A 14,544-nucleotide genomic window follows, 5' to 3' on the forward strand; every position below is an offset into this window, starting at 1 on the left:
TCCCCAGTCCGAAGAGCGGCCTTTTCCGCACGGCTTCGTCGCCTCTTCATAGCTGGTGGTGCCCCGGGCCGCGTCTCCTGCTTCGGCTTTTCTCTTCCCTGTCTTAATTTCTATTTATCTTTTGTTGTGGCCAGTCCCAAGGCTCACGGGGATGTGCGTGTAGGGGTAGCAGCTGCCGCCTTCCTTCTTAGAGAAAGAAGATAAAGCCATCCTGGCGAGTGCAAGGCTTAAACCCGACCTCTGTTAGAGCAAAGCTGGAGGAGCTGCTGAAGCGTAGGGAAAGAAAAAGCATGAAAATTGAGGATAAGGTGACATAGGTTTTACCAAATGTAGATCAAGGCGAAGAGGGAGGGCTGTGCGGTGGGGTGCCCTTGGTGCGGCTCTGCCTGCTTGTTGCTGTGCAGAGCGTGTGGAGAGCAGTGGGCCGCCGGCTCTGCGAGGCAGATTCAGTGTGCGGTGGGCTTGCCAGGCCCTGAGGTGCTTAAACTGAAGGGTGCTGGGAAAACGGGAGCCAAACGTCATAGATCTTTCTTTTTTTTTCCTTGTCGGTGGAAAGGAATCTTGGAACTGGCACAGAAAAGGAAAAAAAAAAGAGTATAGAATAGTAAAAGAATTAAATTCTCTGGAAAAAGTGCTTGGGCCTTACTCTAATGTGAAAAAAACCCACTTTATTTTCACCCAGGTTAACCCCAGGAAAGGTGAACTCCTTGTGTCGAAAATCTCTACCCTTGTATGATTCGGTCTTGATGCAGACATTCTGGAGGGGGGTGGGAGTAAGTTTGGATCTGTTGCACAGGTCTGTGGAAGACTCTTCTAAAGTCATTGGGGTGTTAGTGATGGATAAAACTGCTTGTATTTGCTTGCATCATTCCTCTAATCTTCGTAATTAAAGATTTTTATTAAGTGAAAATCTGTTTCTGTGTTTTTGGAATTTAAAAAGGAAAGTTGCAGGTGTTCTGCCTTTATATAGCGAACTTATTTTAAACATCAAATTCGGTGCCTAGCTCTGTTGGTAAATCCCACTTGAATTTTGAGCTTTGTCAGCATCGCTTTTTCAGCAGAGCCCATTATCTCAAGTCTTGACAAGACCACTAAATTTATTAGGCTTTATCTCTGCAGCCTAAGTGTTGTCTTCATGCTTTGTTTTGTGGGTTGGTGTTTTTTTTTTTTTTTCTTCTAGAGTGTCTCCCTTCAGGGAATTTCAGTGTGTATAGCACATAAAATTATCTTCAAAATCTATGAGTGTGTTGGCAAGCTTGCTTTCTTCAGGCATGCGAAAGGATTGGCGTCAACAAGATTTGAAAAAAAAGCCTCGTGATAAACTGTATATGATGTGTAACTTCACTGTCATTCTGATGATTTAGGAAGTTGGGGATGGATTATTTATGTGGTGATCAGCTAAAGATGGCAGGAGCGGGCAGTGTTATAGAGCAGAGTATCATGAATAGGTGAAAGTAACATCTTATTAGATAACTGATACAGTTAAGAAGGAAAAAATAGGGCTTTCTGGCACATGGGTTCTTTCAGAAGGATTCTTTTGCTCTGAAAATAACTGAAGGTGTGAGTTGGGAAGGAGGAATACCCGTGGTGCTGTCGTGTTACGTGCTGTTCCACAGGGCACACAAGGTGCCCAGATGCATGTGTCACTGTACGCAGTGGGGGTAGCTTGGTCCTTCAGTGTCTGTTTTTCTCGTACGGAAGCTTGTCCAGAAAGGTGAAATGCCTCTGCATTTTGGAGCATAGGAAGTTCAGCACCAATATGCGGAAGAACTTTCTCACAGTGAGGGTGACAGAGCCCTGGGACAGGCTGCCCAGGGAGGTGTGGAGTCTCCTCCTCTGGAGATACTCAAGACCTGTCTGGATGCCTCCCTGTGCGACCTGTCCTAAGGAACCTGCTTTGGCAGGGGGGTTGGACACGATGATCTCTTGAGGTCCCTTCCAACCCGTACAATTTTGTGATTCTGTAATTTATTGAGAGAATTCAGCAAGTGGGCTTCCTGGTTATGAATTTATACCAGATAAATTGCCCTGTGCAGAGGCTTCATCCCTGCCAAACGCTTCCTGAACGGCACCTGTTGGCCTGGTGGTTCAGTACTGCTGCTGTGGGGAAAGGATCTTCTTGTAGCATGATCCGTTTTTGTCTGCTCTCTTGAAGGAGTGGTACTAAGCACAGGTTAAAGACTTCTTTGCACTTTCTGGGATGTTGTGTTTATGTAGGCTCTTAGCATCTCGAAACAAGCCAAAAAATTGTAAGGGCCTACTGCAAAACTCTTCTCTGTGAGCCCAGAGTTAGAGCTTTGGTTGCAGTCTGCTCATGATTGACGCAGAGATGCGATCAGTGAGATATGTAAAATAATATGCATGTACATGCAATTTACAGAGGTACACAAATTTTGGTGCTTATTGGTGTTAGCTGTGACGATAAGGAACCTTAGCTCAGTCTTTATTTACTTTTACTAATGAGGAGGACAAACACCAATTCAGGAAGAGGTAACTCTGGGAGGCGGTTGCCAGGCGATCCTAACAAATCTGCTAAGTACTTTACATCTGCTTCATGGAAATATTTGGGCCCAAAGGAGGGAGAAAACGTCTCTAGCCAGAATCCTAGTTGTGCTTTAAAGGCAGCATTTTTAAAGTTTTGTTTCTGGGAGAACAGAACGAGAGTAACAATAACCAGAATGTCATTTTTTTATTAAATTGTAAACCTACAAAAAATTGTTATGCTTAAATGAAAAGAACATGAAATAGAGTACCATGGGTTTTGGTTGTAGGAAACGGCCACAGAAATGATTACTTACATTTAACTGATTTATAATCTGAGAAGAGAAAATACAAACTCATGTTTACCCGTGACAATACCTATGCTTTATTTGCTCTGGGATCACCTGGATACGTGATTTCATCATCACCGGGACAAAATAAACTGTAAATAGTCTCATGAGCGCGGTGTTGTGAAACCAAGCAGTAAGGAGAGATGGCCTTCGTTTCTGGGTAGCGGTGTGAGGGATGGGGCGCAGGCCACCTCACGCCATAACGACGCGTGCGGTGCGCGTGCCGAAGGGGGTTCACCCGCTTGCCGAGTCCATACCTAGCCAGCCGCAAGCTGGCAGATGCAGAAGATCAAAGCGCTCTGTTCTGAGCGATTTCTCATCCTCGTGGTTCCTCTCCCACTCGTTTCAGAGTCCTAGACAAACGAGAGAGTGTGTTCTGAGGAACACGTGCGAATCCGGTGTGAGATTAAAGTGAGAGTGAATTGCAAAGCTGTCTCTTCCCGCAACCTGCAGAGGTTAATTGAGGTGCGGCTCTCCACAGGGGTGGCAGCATGGAAGGCAAAATGGAAATGCTTTCTTAAGTAGGGCCTATGTTGTGTGAGGGTTTTTAGGTGAAAACGAAACCCTTTCTGTTTACAGAAGATGGCATGAATTCAGAGGTGCTGCCTGAGTATGTTTTTGGCTATCCACTCAATCCATTGCACGTATCAAAAAATAATAATTGGGTGGATTACTTAAACTTTTACAGTACTGTAGTATGTTTTCCTTGCGTTAGGAATCTCTTTTTCTGTTTGTACACTTCATGCCATGTTGCTAATGTATTCTATTTTCATTTTCTTTTCAATAATAATAGCATATATGTCCATTTCGAACCCAAGATGGCTCAGAAGAGGAGCTCGAGTGGGCGATCATTCCCACTGTTACTGCTGATTATCATTGTGGCCTTTGTTCATTTAACGGTCTGTCCCTTTACAAAAGTGGAGGAGAGCTTTAACCTACAAGCTATCCATGATGTGGTGTACCACCAACTGGACTTGGATAAGGTAAATTGGAAAGACCTTGTTCTTTTCTTGATGGACACTGTTAAGGATTGCAGTTCCCTGCTATATGAGTAGGATAAATGCAATGTAAATGTTGTTTATGTCAGTTCTTCTTTGTTTCTGATTTGCTTATCTCACTTAGATTTTCCTCTTTACAGTATGACCATCATGAATTTCCTGGAGTTGTCCCAAGAACGTTCCTTGGACCAATTTTTATCGCTGCTCTTTCCAGCCCAGCTATATATGTACTTTCTGTACTAAGAATGTCCAAGTTTTACTCCCAGCTGATAGGTATGGGAACTTTAAATCATCTGAAGGGCGATGTTTTTACTACCGAAATAATGGGTGGTATTGTTGTAACGTTCAGTGTTTGGATCAGTGATTAAAGTGTGATAAGCTTTTCTTTAATGAGGGATTTTGCAAACTGTGGGTACTTGGAGCCAGCATGGCGATTCCACCCCCTCTTTGAAGTAACTAACAACACAGAGAAAGTCTGTGCTAAGAAATGTCAGGCAGTGTTGCAAAAAGTCAGTGTCTTCAGAGAACACGCTCCCATGGGTACTTCCCTGTATGCTTCAGAAAATGTTGTTTAACTTGGGCATGGGAGCACTGACCTTTGTACAAAAGTATCAGGTGAGTTAAAGGTGGATTAAAACAGGTAAACTCATGGGGAAGTTTTGGATTGGTGGGTTGTTTTTTTCTTTTATTTGAGATGGGTTCTGCTGTGATATCTTCTGCATTATTCTTCAGGATTTCTCATTGCATTATGTAACATGGTCTTTCAGTGATGTCTGATGCTACTTCTCTTTTTTTCTTCTGATAGTCCGAGGTAGCTTGGGGCTCAGTGTGATTTACACGTTATGGAAGCTGCAGAAAGAAGTTAGGAAGCAGTTTGGAGCAACTACATCAACCGTCTTCTGCCTCATCACTGTTACTCAGTTCCATTTGATGTTCTACTGCACACGAACCCTCCCTAATGTGTTTGCGCTTCCTTTTGGTAGGTATTCACACTGGGATGACTTCAAAATACAGACATTCTTCTCAAATGCACCAGTAGTTAAAGCACAGAAAATGTGTGGTCAGACCAAATTAATATATGTGCTTGATTAATGTATTTGGTCAGAGCAAATTAATATATGCTTGATTAAATTACGTGATTACAGGACTGGAAGACTTGAGCAGTTGTGAGTTCTTTCTTTTGTTTTTAACCGTATCTGCCTACAGTGACTATTGAATGGAATTCTATTGAATCTGTGTATGTGTGGGGCTTGTCAGGCGGCTTCAATTAAATAGGGGTTGGAGTACACATAGCCGGTGGCTAAAACAGCCATAGAAGAGGCTGTAGGTACACCTGTAGTTCAGATAAAATATGTGAATGAGGTCTACACAGGAAACAGCTTTCTCATGAGACTGGAAAAATCTCCCACCGCAATCTCTCTATCTTCCTCTTCTGGAGTTACATTCAAATGTAGCAGTTTATACACATAAACGGGGGTGGGGAGGGGGAATTCAAGTCGAAACCTTACTGTACACAGAGTTTTTCCCCATAGATGATGAGAGGGAAGATTAAACGCATGTGACAGATATTAGCCGAGTCACTTAATGCTTCAGTGCAAGTTGTTCAGCTCATAGAATCATGAGGTCGGTTTAAGAACCTGTGTAGAACAGAACTGGGGAAAACCCCAAACAAACGTAACCAAAAAGCAGTTGAATTGTCAGATAAATACTATGTAGTAATAAACTTCTGAGGTAATCTCAGGTATTGAAACCTCCCAAGTTGTTTCATGTTTTTGCACTGTTAGTATTTTGCACGTTTTGTTTAGGCTCATGACCACTTTCCTATGTAGTCAGTGTTGTTGTGTGATTTAAACTGTGGCAGCCTCATCTGTAGAGAGCATGGTGTGTCTCCAGCTCACCATGCAAATGGATTTATAGTTCTGTAGACTCTTTTTTTTTAATTTTTGTCTTTGAAAGGGGGTGGTTTTATCACAAATACAGGATATACCCAGCCGGGAGAACTCTTCAGCAGATACTGAGCAATAATAATTATGAACCTTACTTTGAAAGGCTTTTAGTGCTCCCTCAGGGTTTGGTTTGTTGCTTTGTTTTGTGGGTTGTTTTTTTTTTTCCAAAAAGCTATTAGATACGCTGTCCAGGAAGAGTTCCTAAGTGTTCCTTCTGTGGTTATACTTTTCCTAATTACTTAAGCATCAACAGTAGAAAGTAATGTGCTATTCCAAATTACATTTGACTAACAGAGGAACAATTTCTGGACTAGAAATTATAGGAAGACCAAGAGGGGATTTGTGGGAAGTTAGAGGAACAAGATGCTAGCGTTAAGAGTGTTGCCCTTTAGAAAACATGTGCTCTTTTTTTTTCTTTTTTCATTTTTACAGTGCTGTTGGCATTGACATTTTGGATACAGCAAAAACAAAGACCATTCATTTGGTTCTCAGCTTTGGCAATTATAGTTTTCAGATCAGAGCTCTGCATATTCTTAGGCCTCATGCTCCTGGTGACGTTATTAACTAAAAGAATCTCCGTTTTCAAGGTGCTTTCCCATGCTGTTCCTGCTGGAATTTCTTGTTTGGGTAAGTGTTGGCTTGGAAAAAACAAATGCTGCATACTAAATTCAACAGAAGTCCCTTGACTTCTGATTTCTCTGGTAACCTGGCCCTTAGGGCTTTTTTTTTTTTTTTTTTTTTTACTTGTCTGATTCCATTTGCTAATAATATGACAGGGTTAGTTAGTTATTTGAAAATTTCCACGTGGGAAAATGGGTGAACTAAAGAAAGATGCTGTGACCCCTTCCCTTTAATGTCCTGATCTTAAAAAGGCTTAGATGTGCAAGTTGACTTTGGTATAGTTAGTACCTGGCTGCAGCTACTGCTGCATTATCAGCTGTAGCATCTCTTGCCATGTCGATAAGCTGAGTCCAGGATAAAACACAGCAGTGTGACAGGCAGTGATACTGGGCAAGAGGATTGTGGGGAAGAGTCAACACTTCTGCTCTGTTTTTTTTTTTACTTGAATTTTAGTAGTGTGAGTGATTATCCATGCAAGAGACGTTGAAAAATCTTGTCTCTGCCCATCCAGGTAAGGCTCATGTGTATGTCCATCAACACTCTAAGCTTGTCTGCCAGCCTCCATAACTGAATGTGATGCTGTCAGGTGCCGGTGATGACACCTGGTAGTGTGATGTCTCTTCCATGGTGTGGACAATGGAAACAGTAAAAGTTCATGCAGTGTGCAGTTGGAGGCACCTGGCAGTGTAAGAGTTTGGAAGTCCAACGGGAGTGAGTTAGGGCTACTCCCATTCCCTCTCTGGGCAAGCTTCTTAAATACCAGAGCAATTTTCACAGGGCTGAGTGGAGGAGATGGGGCTGACAGATTTGCTGCTCTTGCTGTCTTTTTGCCTTTCATCTCTCACCCTCTTTTTTTTCTTTTCCCCTCCCACCTAATAAATAGCAGCAAACCTCTAGAAAATGTTTTTCCTAACTTTCTGGGTTTACAATTAAAATCCATTTAGTACAATTCAAAGTTAACCCGGGTTTCTTGCCATGCCTTATATTTATGCTTTAATATTCTTCTAAACCAAATCTTAATTAAACCACTACTTTTTGCACCTGGGGTTGGAGAGGGGCAGCTCTCAGTCAGATTCCTATCTAACTTGCTTCTATTTAAGACTTCTGTTAAGAAGTGCCTCCCTCCCCTGCATTTTCACTGCAAGACGGACAGATTCAACCTTCTCTGTGGCTTTGGGTGAGGCTTACTATGCCTGTTCCAGTTTATGTTGATCTCGTCAGTAAGTATGTAATTTGGATGTGCCAGTTTGGTTTTTTCCCTGGTTTTTAATTCATGTGGCTTTGTATTTCTTTAATTCTTTCAGTGCTGACAGTTGTTGTGGATTCTCTGTTCTGGAGGCAACTTGTGTGGCCCGAGGGGAAAGTGCTCTGGTATAACACAATATTAAACAAAAGTTCCAACTGGGGAGTATCCTTTGAAACATCCTGAGAAAAAGATGTATTGAACACTACCAGCCAAAGCAAAGACTTGATGTAACCTATTCCTGAGTCTCATTTATGGTGTTAAATTTAGTACTTTGTTATCTGAGGCTTATGAGGCAATGTCTGTTTCTTAGATCTTTCTGTAAATTTTAACTTTCCTCTGTGGGCTGTTCTTTCTTGCTTCTCTGTGCCTTAGCAATGTAGAGCCGTGTTTCTTCCCCTTTTATTCTTCAAGTTGCCCATCATGAGCCCCATTTGCTATGTCTAGGTTTGGATGGTGTGAATGTAGTTGGGCAGCTGCTTTTATTTCTCAAAGGATGAGGCAGAAAGCCAAATGCTTGGAAGAATGTGTTATACAAAAAGCATACCTTGTATCTGCAATATTCACATGTACACCTCTAAAGATTACGTACTTGTCAGCAATGAAAGCATCCTTAACTCTCCTTTTCACCTCGAAGACTTCCCCCTTCATGTGGTATTTCTATTCAGCCCTGCCTCGTGCTTTGGGATGCAGCATCATGTTTGTTCCCTTCGGTGTAGCAGAGAAAAGAACTCGGATATTACTTTTGCCAGCCCTGGGCTTCATTTTCTTGTATTCCTTCCTCCCTCACAAAGAGCTGCGTTTTATCATATATACTTTCCCTGTCTTCAACATAGTGGCTGCTAAAACGTGCTCACGAATGTAAGTTCAAAATTATGGTGGTGGGCTTTTTTGTTTGCCTAATTGTTATTCCTCTGAAAATGCCAAAGAAAAGCAAAGCTATTAGTACTGCTTTTATGCACTTGTTTCCGTCTTGGAGTCTGGATCATCATGAGGTCTTCATATGCTTTGAGAGGAGGTCTGTATCACTGTGTCCATTTGACTGAAGGAGGAGGTGGAGACAAAGGTTAAAGGACTTGACAGGACCATTTGGCAAGTCTGGGGCAGGGTCAGGAATAGAGCCTCAGTTTTACTGTTCATGCTGTTACAAATGAGTTTATTTTATCCACCAGAGAAAAAGACGCATTCCAGCATCCTCCTGTGTTGTTAATATAACTTGCCTTAGGAGAGAGTGTAATACACACACAGGGCTCACAAAACATGAAGTCGGTATTAAATAGTTAAACTTGGGTATATTGAGCAGACAAATTGAAGCTGAAGTCAGAACTTCTCTAGAGGAGGATACATTCATAGCTAAGTATTTTAAACACAGAAATACTAAACTTTACCAATGAGCTTGTACTAGCTTTATTAATGAGGATATTCTAATTTAAATCTCACTAGAAGCTAGTCTTTTAGAAATGGATAATAAATGCATTCCATGGGCTTCATTGTAACAAAGTTGGCATTGTTCTTTATTATCTGGCAGTGGAGTTTTCATAAAATTTCTGTCACGATAGTCAGAACTGTTTGTTCTTACTCATTTTCTCCCCCTCAACAGCCTGAATAACCACCGGAAATCCTGGCTGTACAAACTTGGATCTTTCTTTGTTATCACGCATCTTCTAGTGAATGCTGCTTATTCAGGAACATCTTTATATGTTTCACATTTCAATTACCCTGGAGGAGTGGCAATTCAGAAGTTGCATGAGTTGGTACCTCCAACAGCAGGTATGTAAAGCGGACTTGAGGTATGTTCACCTCATTTTAAATGCAGGGTTTTTTTCTGCTAATACATCTTTTTACATGTACTGGGTATTGCTTCTTTGCACTGTTTACCTGCATCTTTTCTGTTGCTGTTTTGTTAATTTATTAATGAGAGTTTTCGTAGAAGAATTCTGAAATTGCATTTTGTTTTCTCTGTTTACATAGATGTCTCTGTTCACATTGATGTGGCTGCAGCACAAACAGGAGTGTCTCGGTTTTTAGAAATGAATTCAGATTGGAGGTATGTCATGAGCAAAGTATTTTGTGTCTGAAGACAGGAGCCTGCTCTTTCCTTTCTGTGTGCGCACGGGGGCAAGAATGATGGGTGTGGTTTCTGGTACAGCACGTTTTTTAAGCCAGATCAAGAACAACGTGAATCTTCAGGGAACTTTGGTATGGGCAGCGCTGCCATTTCAGAAACAGAGCACTGCAACACTTTCTAACTACTTTGGTTGGTTCTAGTTTGCTCAAGTAGTAGTATAGAACCTTTTAAAGACATCAGAAAGTGCAGAAAAACTCATTAGCTTACTAAAGCACCAGTATCTTCAATGCAGCTTCGTTGGGCATCTCACCAGATCTTGTAAGACCCAGCTGTAGATAAAACATTTCTCAGTGTATGTAATTACAGGGCTCTCTTCTCATTTTGGTAATTCCTAAATGATGTGGGGCGATGTGAGGCTTATCTGCATATTAATGGTAAAGTCTCTTTCCATGAGGAACATCCTTCACATGGAAAGCTGTGAGGCTGCTGCTGTGGACTGTTGGTCACGTACATCAGCTTTGGGAGGAAGCAGTTGAATGCTTGGTTACTGCGACTGGAGTCATGTACAGTTCTGTGAGAACATTTAAATGAATAGTGGGAGATGTCTGTGGGATGGCATCGCTTGCTTTCCAGGATGCAAACCAAAAAAGGGCACCTTTCTGATTCTGAAGGCCTGCCTCTTCAGCTGAAGTGTAGGTTTCTAATTTAAAACGTCTCCTTGGTGGAAATGATTCAGCAGAAAGTGACACAAAGCCTCACTTCATACTTGCACAAAAGAAAAGGCAGCAGACTGTGGTTTAAGAAGTATTCTGAGCATGGGGTTCTTTTTCCCTGTTACAGTCTTCGGGATCAGGTGAACAAACGTAACTCAATTATTCTTTTGTTTAGACATAAAAGTTTTTTGGAAGTAAAGAGGAAGGAGGGAAAAGTATACTTCTGGAAGAACTACAGAAAACGTTGAGGTTGCTGTGCCTTATTTTACTTCAGTGCTCTGTCATAATACTGTGATGGTATGGACAGCTTAAGGCAGAATTGCCTTCACATTTACCAGTCCAATGCAGTCAGGAGACTCTAAAGTATTTAGAGTACAAGTGATATAATACACATGATATCTAAAGTATTTCAGTCGTTTTTTGGTTTTGAATATTCTTAAGCACACACACTAAACAACTTTACTCTCTAAATCCAGTGCTTGATTTCAGTGAGCTTTCTTGCTCATTGAATATTAGCATTGCTATTTTTGGGTGGGTTTTGGATTGGTTTGAGTTTGCAAGGCTGTAGTATAGTGGGATTAGAAGGTAAATGAATAATATGCCCGCCACTGATGGATGTTTCATAGTGTTGTAGCCGCAGACCAGTTTGTGTCTCTTGCTTTTATCTTTACTCATCATAAAAAAAACCTCAGGGGAGGGCGGATTCATCATAAATTTCACATTTAAAAAAGAAAAAAAGGCAAGATCTGCAATTGAGCATCGTACAGAGAACTACCACTTTGTCTGACAACACAGTAGTGCGAAGTTTAGTGGCACCAGCTGTCCATTTTCCCTTTAGTCAAGGAAGTGACAGCCTTTCAGATGGATGGAAACTAATTTACCATCTTCATACACTGTACATCAGGTGAAAGCAGATTTGTGGATGGAGTGGCTATGAAGGCTGTTGATTCATCAGCATAGCTACAGTCCATAAAAAGCGAACAGCTTTCAGTGGTGTGCTTAGATTAGATCTTATTTGCCTCAAGAAAAATGCAAGTGATCCATTATTTTTCTTCAAAGGGTGATAGAAAGAAACTTGATGCAGATTCTTACGCAGGACAGGTGTTACAATCTTGTCTTCAATTAATGCTGTCTCTTTGAACCAGGAATAAATATGCTGTGTAAGCCTGAAGTATTTAAAAATATTAAATTTCAGAAATGCTTGCAGCCAGATGAAAGGCCCTTTTGTTTGCTGATGAAGAAGATGCAAAATTAGCAGTTGGTGAAGTTGTTATGAAGTATGCTGTTCCTTCTACCAGTTTGGATGTGTGTTCCATCCCAGAGTTGTTTTGTGATCTTTTTGGAAATAGATTAAATTAGTGTGTGGGTTTTTTTAGGAGAAAGCACTTACTCAGTGTGCAGAGTCTAACTCTGCAATATGTGTTGTATTTATTGACACCTCTTGATTCTGTCAGCCTGGAATCTGTTCTGGGTGGCCATAATTTTAGTTCACACAAATCCTCCTAGCTTGTAGAGTACTTAATATTTAAGAGATTTAATGACAGCTGTATCAGGGAGTTTTGTAAAAATATACATGGAAATGGTTGTTTCCAGGTTTTCACAGAGAATTAAGGCAGATGAGAGGCCAGGCCTGCAAAGATTAATGTGGCAGAATATGCACCCTGGATTTACTCCTAGGTGCATTTGAGAATATGTAGTGTTGGGATCATAACACTTCCCTACTAGTGTCCAGTCCTGTAAGAAAAAGCACAGCTCTGACTAAGTTGCTTGTGAAACACATCGGTGCCTAAGAACAGGAGCTCCACAAGCTGGTAGGAAGCAGTTTACAGAGAAGGGCAATAGAAAGGGTAAAGAACTGGGCGCTGCATGGACGGTCTTGTATGGGTAGATCCCCAAGGCTGACTGGTCATAAACTAAAGGTCAGCGTCCTCCATCTTAACCTGTCTGCTGGACTGTTAAACAGCACTAATGTAGAATGTTCCTCTGGATTATAGAGCAAAGGTTTTAGTTTGCTTCTCCCACTTTTGGAAGTACACTAACAGTGGTCTACAGAATGTTTTGGGGTGGACTTATGTTATTACTCCCCTCTGAAGTTGTTGGATATAGGACTTGATCAGACTGTCATGTCCAATATAAGAATCTTAACCCTTGGGCTATAAATTCCACTTGATGCTCTTAAGTGAATGAATAACTATTGTGAAGTAGAATAGTGCCTTGCTTTCTAGAAAATCAGAGCTCCATGAAGCTCTCTGAGATGACAAACTTCAGTTCCGGGCTTGATCAGATGGAGAGTGGCTGAATCTAGATCCTTCACATCCCTGCCAAATGCTTAAGTCACTTGTTTTCTCATACTGTAAATTCACTCTATGGCTAGATCAGATATAAATCATATGAACAAATAACTCTAAGCATACATGTTCAATAGTTTCAGAACTCACTAGTTATTGTTAAATATATATTAAAGAATATATATATGTGTGTACCTAAAGAAAAAGGTATAAAAGCTGACCCAAAGTAACCTGCATAAACATGTCACTGATCAGGGAATTGAACCTAGAACTAATAGATGCCAAATTAATACTATAATTGCTGGACTGTTATTTCTTTCCTACAGTGTTCACAGTGTTCTTCCCTTGCTGTTTTCTGGGGCTTCTACTTTAATTTATGAGTACCAGAAGAGAGAGGTTTCTGCTGAAGCTCCTCATAACGTTTTAAAAAATAAAACAAAAAAACAAACAAAAACTAAAAAGATCCCACCCTACCACACCCCAAACAAAACCCCCAAACCCATATTTACTCAAACCACAATTCTTGTAGAGTAAAACTGGAAAATTAGTCTGGTTTTCTGTAGTCTTAGGCTTTGGTGTCCTTTCTTCAGAGCTCAAATAAAGAACTAGTGAGGAATTTTCTAGGAGTCCTGATTTGTATCACGAGAGCAGCAGAAAGACTTGCATGGAATGACTGACTTCCTACACTCTCCAAAAATACTGTTTCTTCCTCCAGTACTGGATAATTTAATCAAGAGATGTAGCTGAGAACATTACAGTTCCTTTTGTGTTCAATCTTCGATGCTGCCTGCCCTTGCAGTAATGGAGATATTTAATATGTGGAAAAAGGAACCTAAATGAGCTTGCTTTGTTCTTTGCAGGTATGACAAAAGAGAAGATGTTAAACCAGGAGACCAGCTGATGTTTTCTTACACACACATACTGATGGAAACAGACCCTCTTCAGATATCACACTACAAGACGACCCACAGGCCATTGGCAAATATCCCTGGCATCAGTAAGATTGGGTTGAACCTCACTGCACTACCTCCTTTTACTTTAAACTTGAAGCCAAAATTAGTACTGTTGGAAAAACTTCCCCTATCATCCTGACTGTGAATTTTAAGCAAGTCTTTTGGTGTGATTTTGCTGATGACTTGAATAATCTAAGAGAGCAGCACGTTGTCGTTCCAGCACTGCGATTTCAGCTTCTGTGGAAAGGCACGGAAAACATTTGTACCCATGGGTATTTAGCTCCCTCCTGTTTCTTACATGATTACTACAACACATTCCTAGTCAGTATATGCTCAAGTACTGAGTTATATCGTTAGATGTGTTCCAGAGAGGCTACCTTCAAGTTTGATGGTATTCAGTAAAACCTGTCGACTTGGTTTTAGTGGCTCTTTCATAACGTGGCGCAGGTATGTCCTAATTGTCCTATATAAGATACATAATGGAACAGGTTTGTGCTAGGGCAATAATTGGATATGTAACCTCCGTGTGCAAAGATGTATTACCCTGCTGTATCCACAGGATTGTAACCCCATCAGTTGTCAGATTGCCTGTGTGAAACTTCAGTGATGTTATCAATGTAGGAAAGCCATATTCATTGTAGCTTCATCACAATACCTAATTGTGCCCTGTAGCTACCAAACTAATTAAAGTGAAAGATTCACTTAAAAAGCAGTTGGACCTCTTGGCAAGCACTGTCTCATAACAGATTTGAGTATTAAAGGATGTTTATCACTATCCCAATAGCTCAGGAATGAGCAGCAACTTGGATTTCACAGGAAAAAAAAAATCTTCAAAATAGTGTTTCCCTCTTCTGCTGCAATGATATGATCCCAATTTGCAGTA

The 14,544-nt window shown here is 41.0% G+C and overlaps 1 protein-coding gene across 1 annotated transcript; it reads left to right on the plus strand.

Annotated features, from left to right (window-relative positions):
- Positions 1-3,649: 3,649 nt before the first annotated feature.
- Positions 3,650-13,982, plus strand: ALG12 (ALG12 alpha-1,6-mannosyltransferase; the record flags this gene model as incomplete). The annotated part of the gene is made up of 9 exons (XM_084277296.1): positions 3,650-3,814; positions 3,970-4,102; positions 4,635-4,808; positions 6,208-6,402; positions 7,701-7,804; positions 8,277-8,500; positions 9,240-9,409; positions 9,611-9,686; positions 13,569-13,982. 9 exons carry the CDS (start codon positions 3,650-3,652, stop codon positions 13,798-13,800), a joined length of 1,473 nt encoding a protein of 490 aa, XP_084133422.1. The 3' UTR covers positions 13,801-13,982.
- Between the last annotated feature and the right edge of the window lie 562 nt (positions 13,983-14,544).

The sequence above is a fragment of the Gallinula chloropus genome, assembly GCF_964237585.1.
Source record: "Gallinula chloropus genome assembly, chromosome: 1".
In the NCBI taxonomy this organism is placed as follows: domain Eukaryota; kingdom Metazoa; phylum Chordata; class Aves; order Gruiformes; family Rallidae; genus Gallinula; species Gallinula chloropus.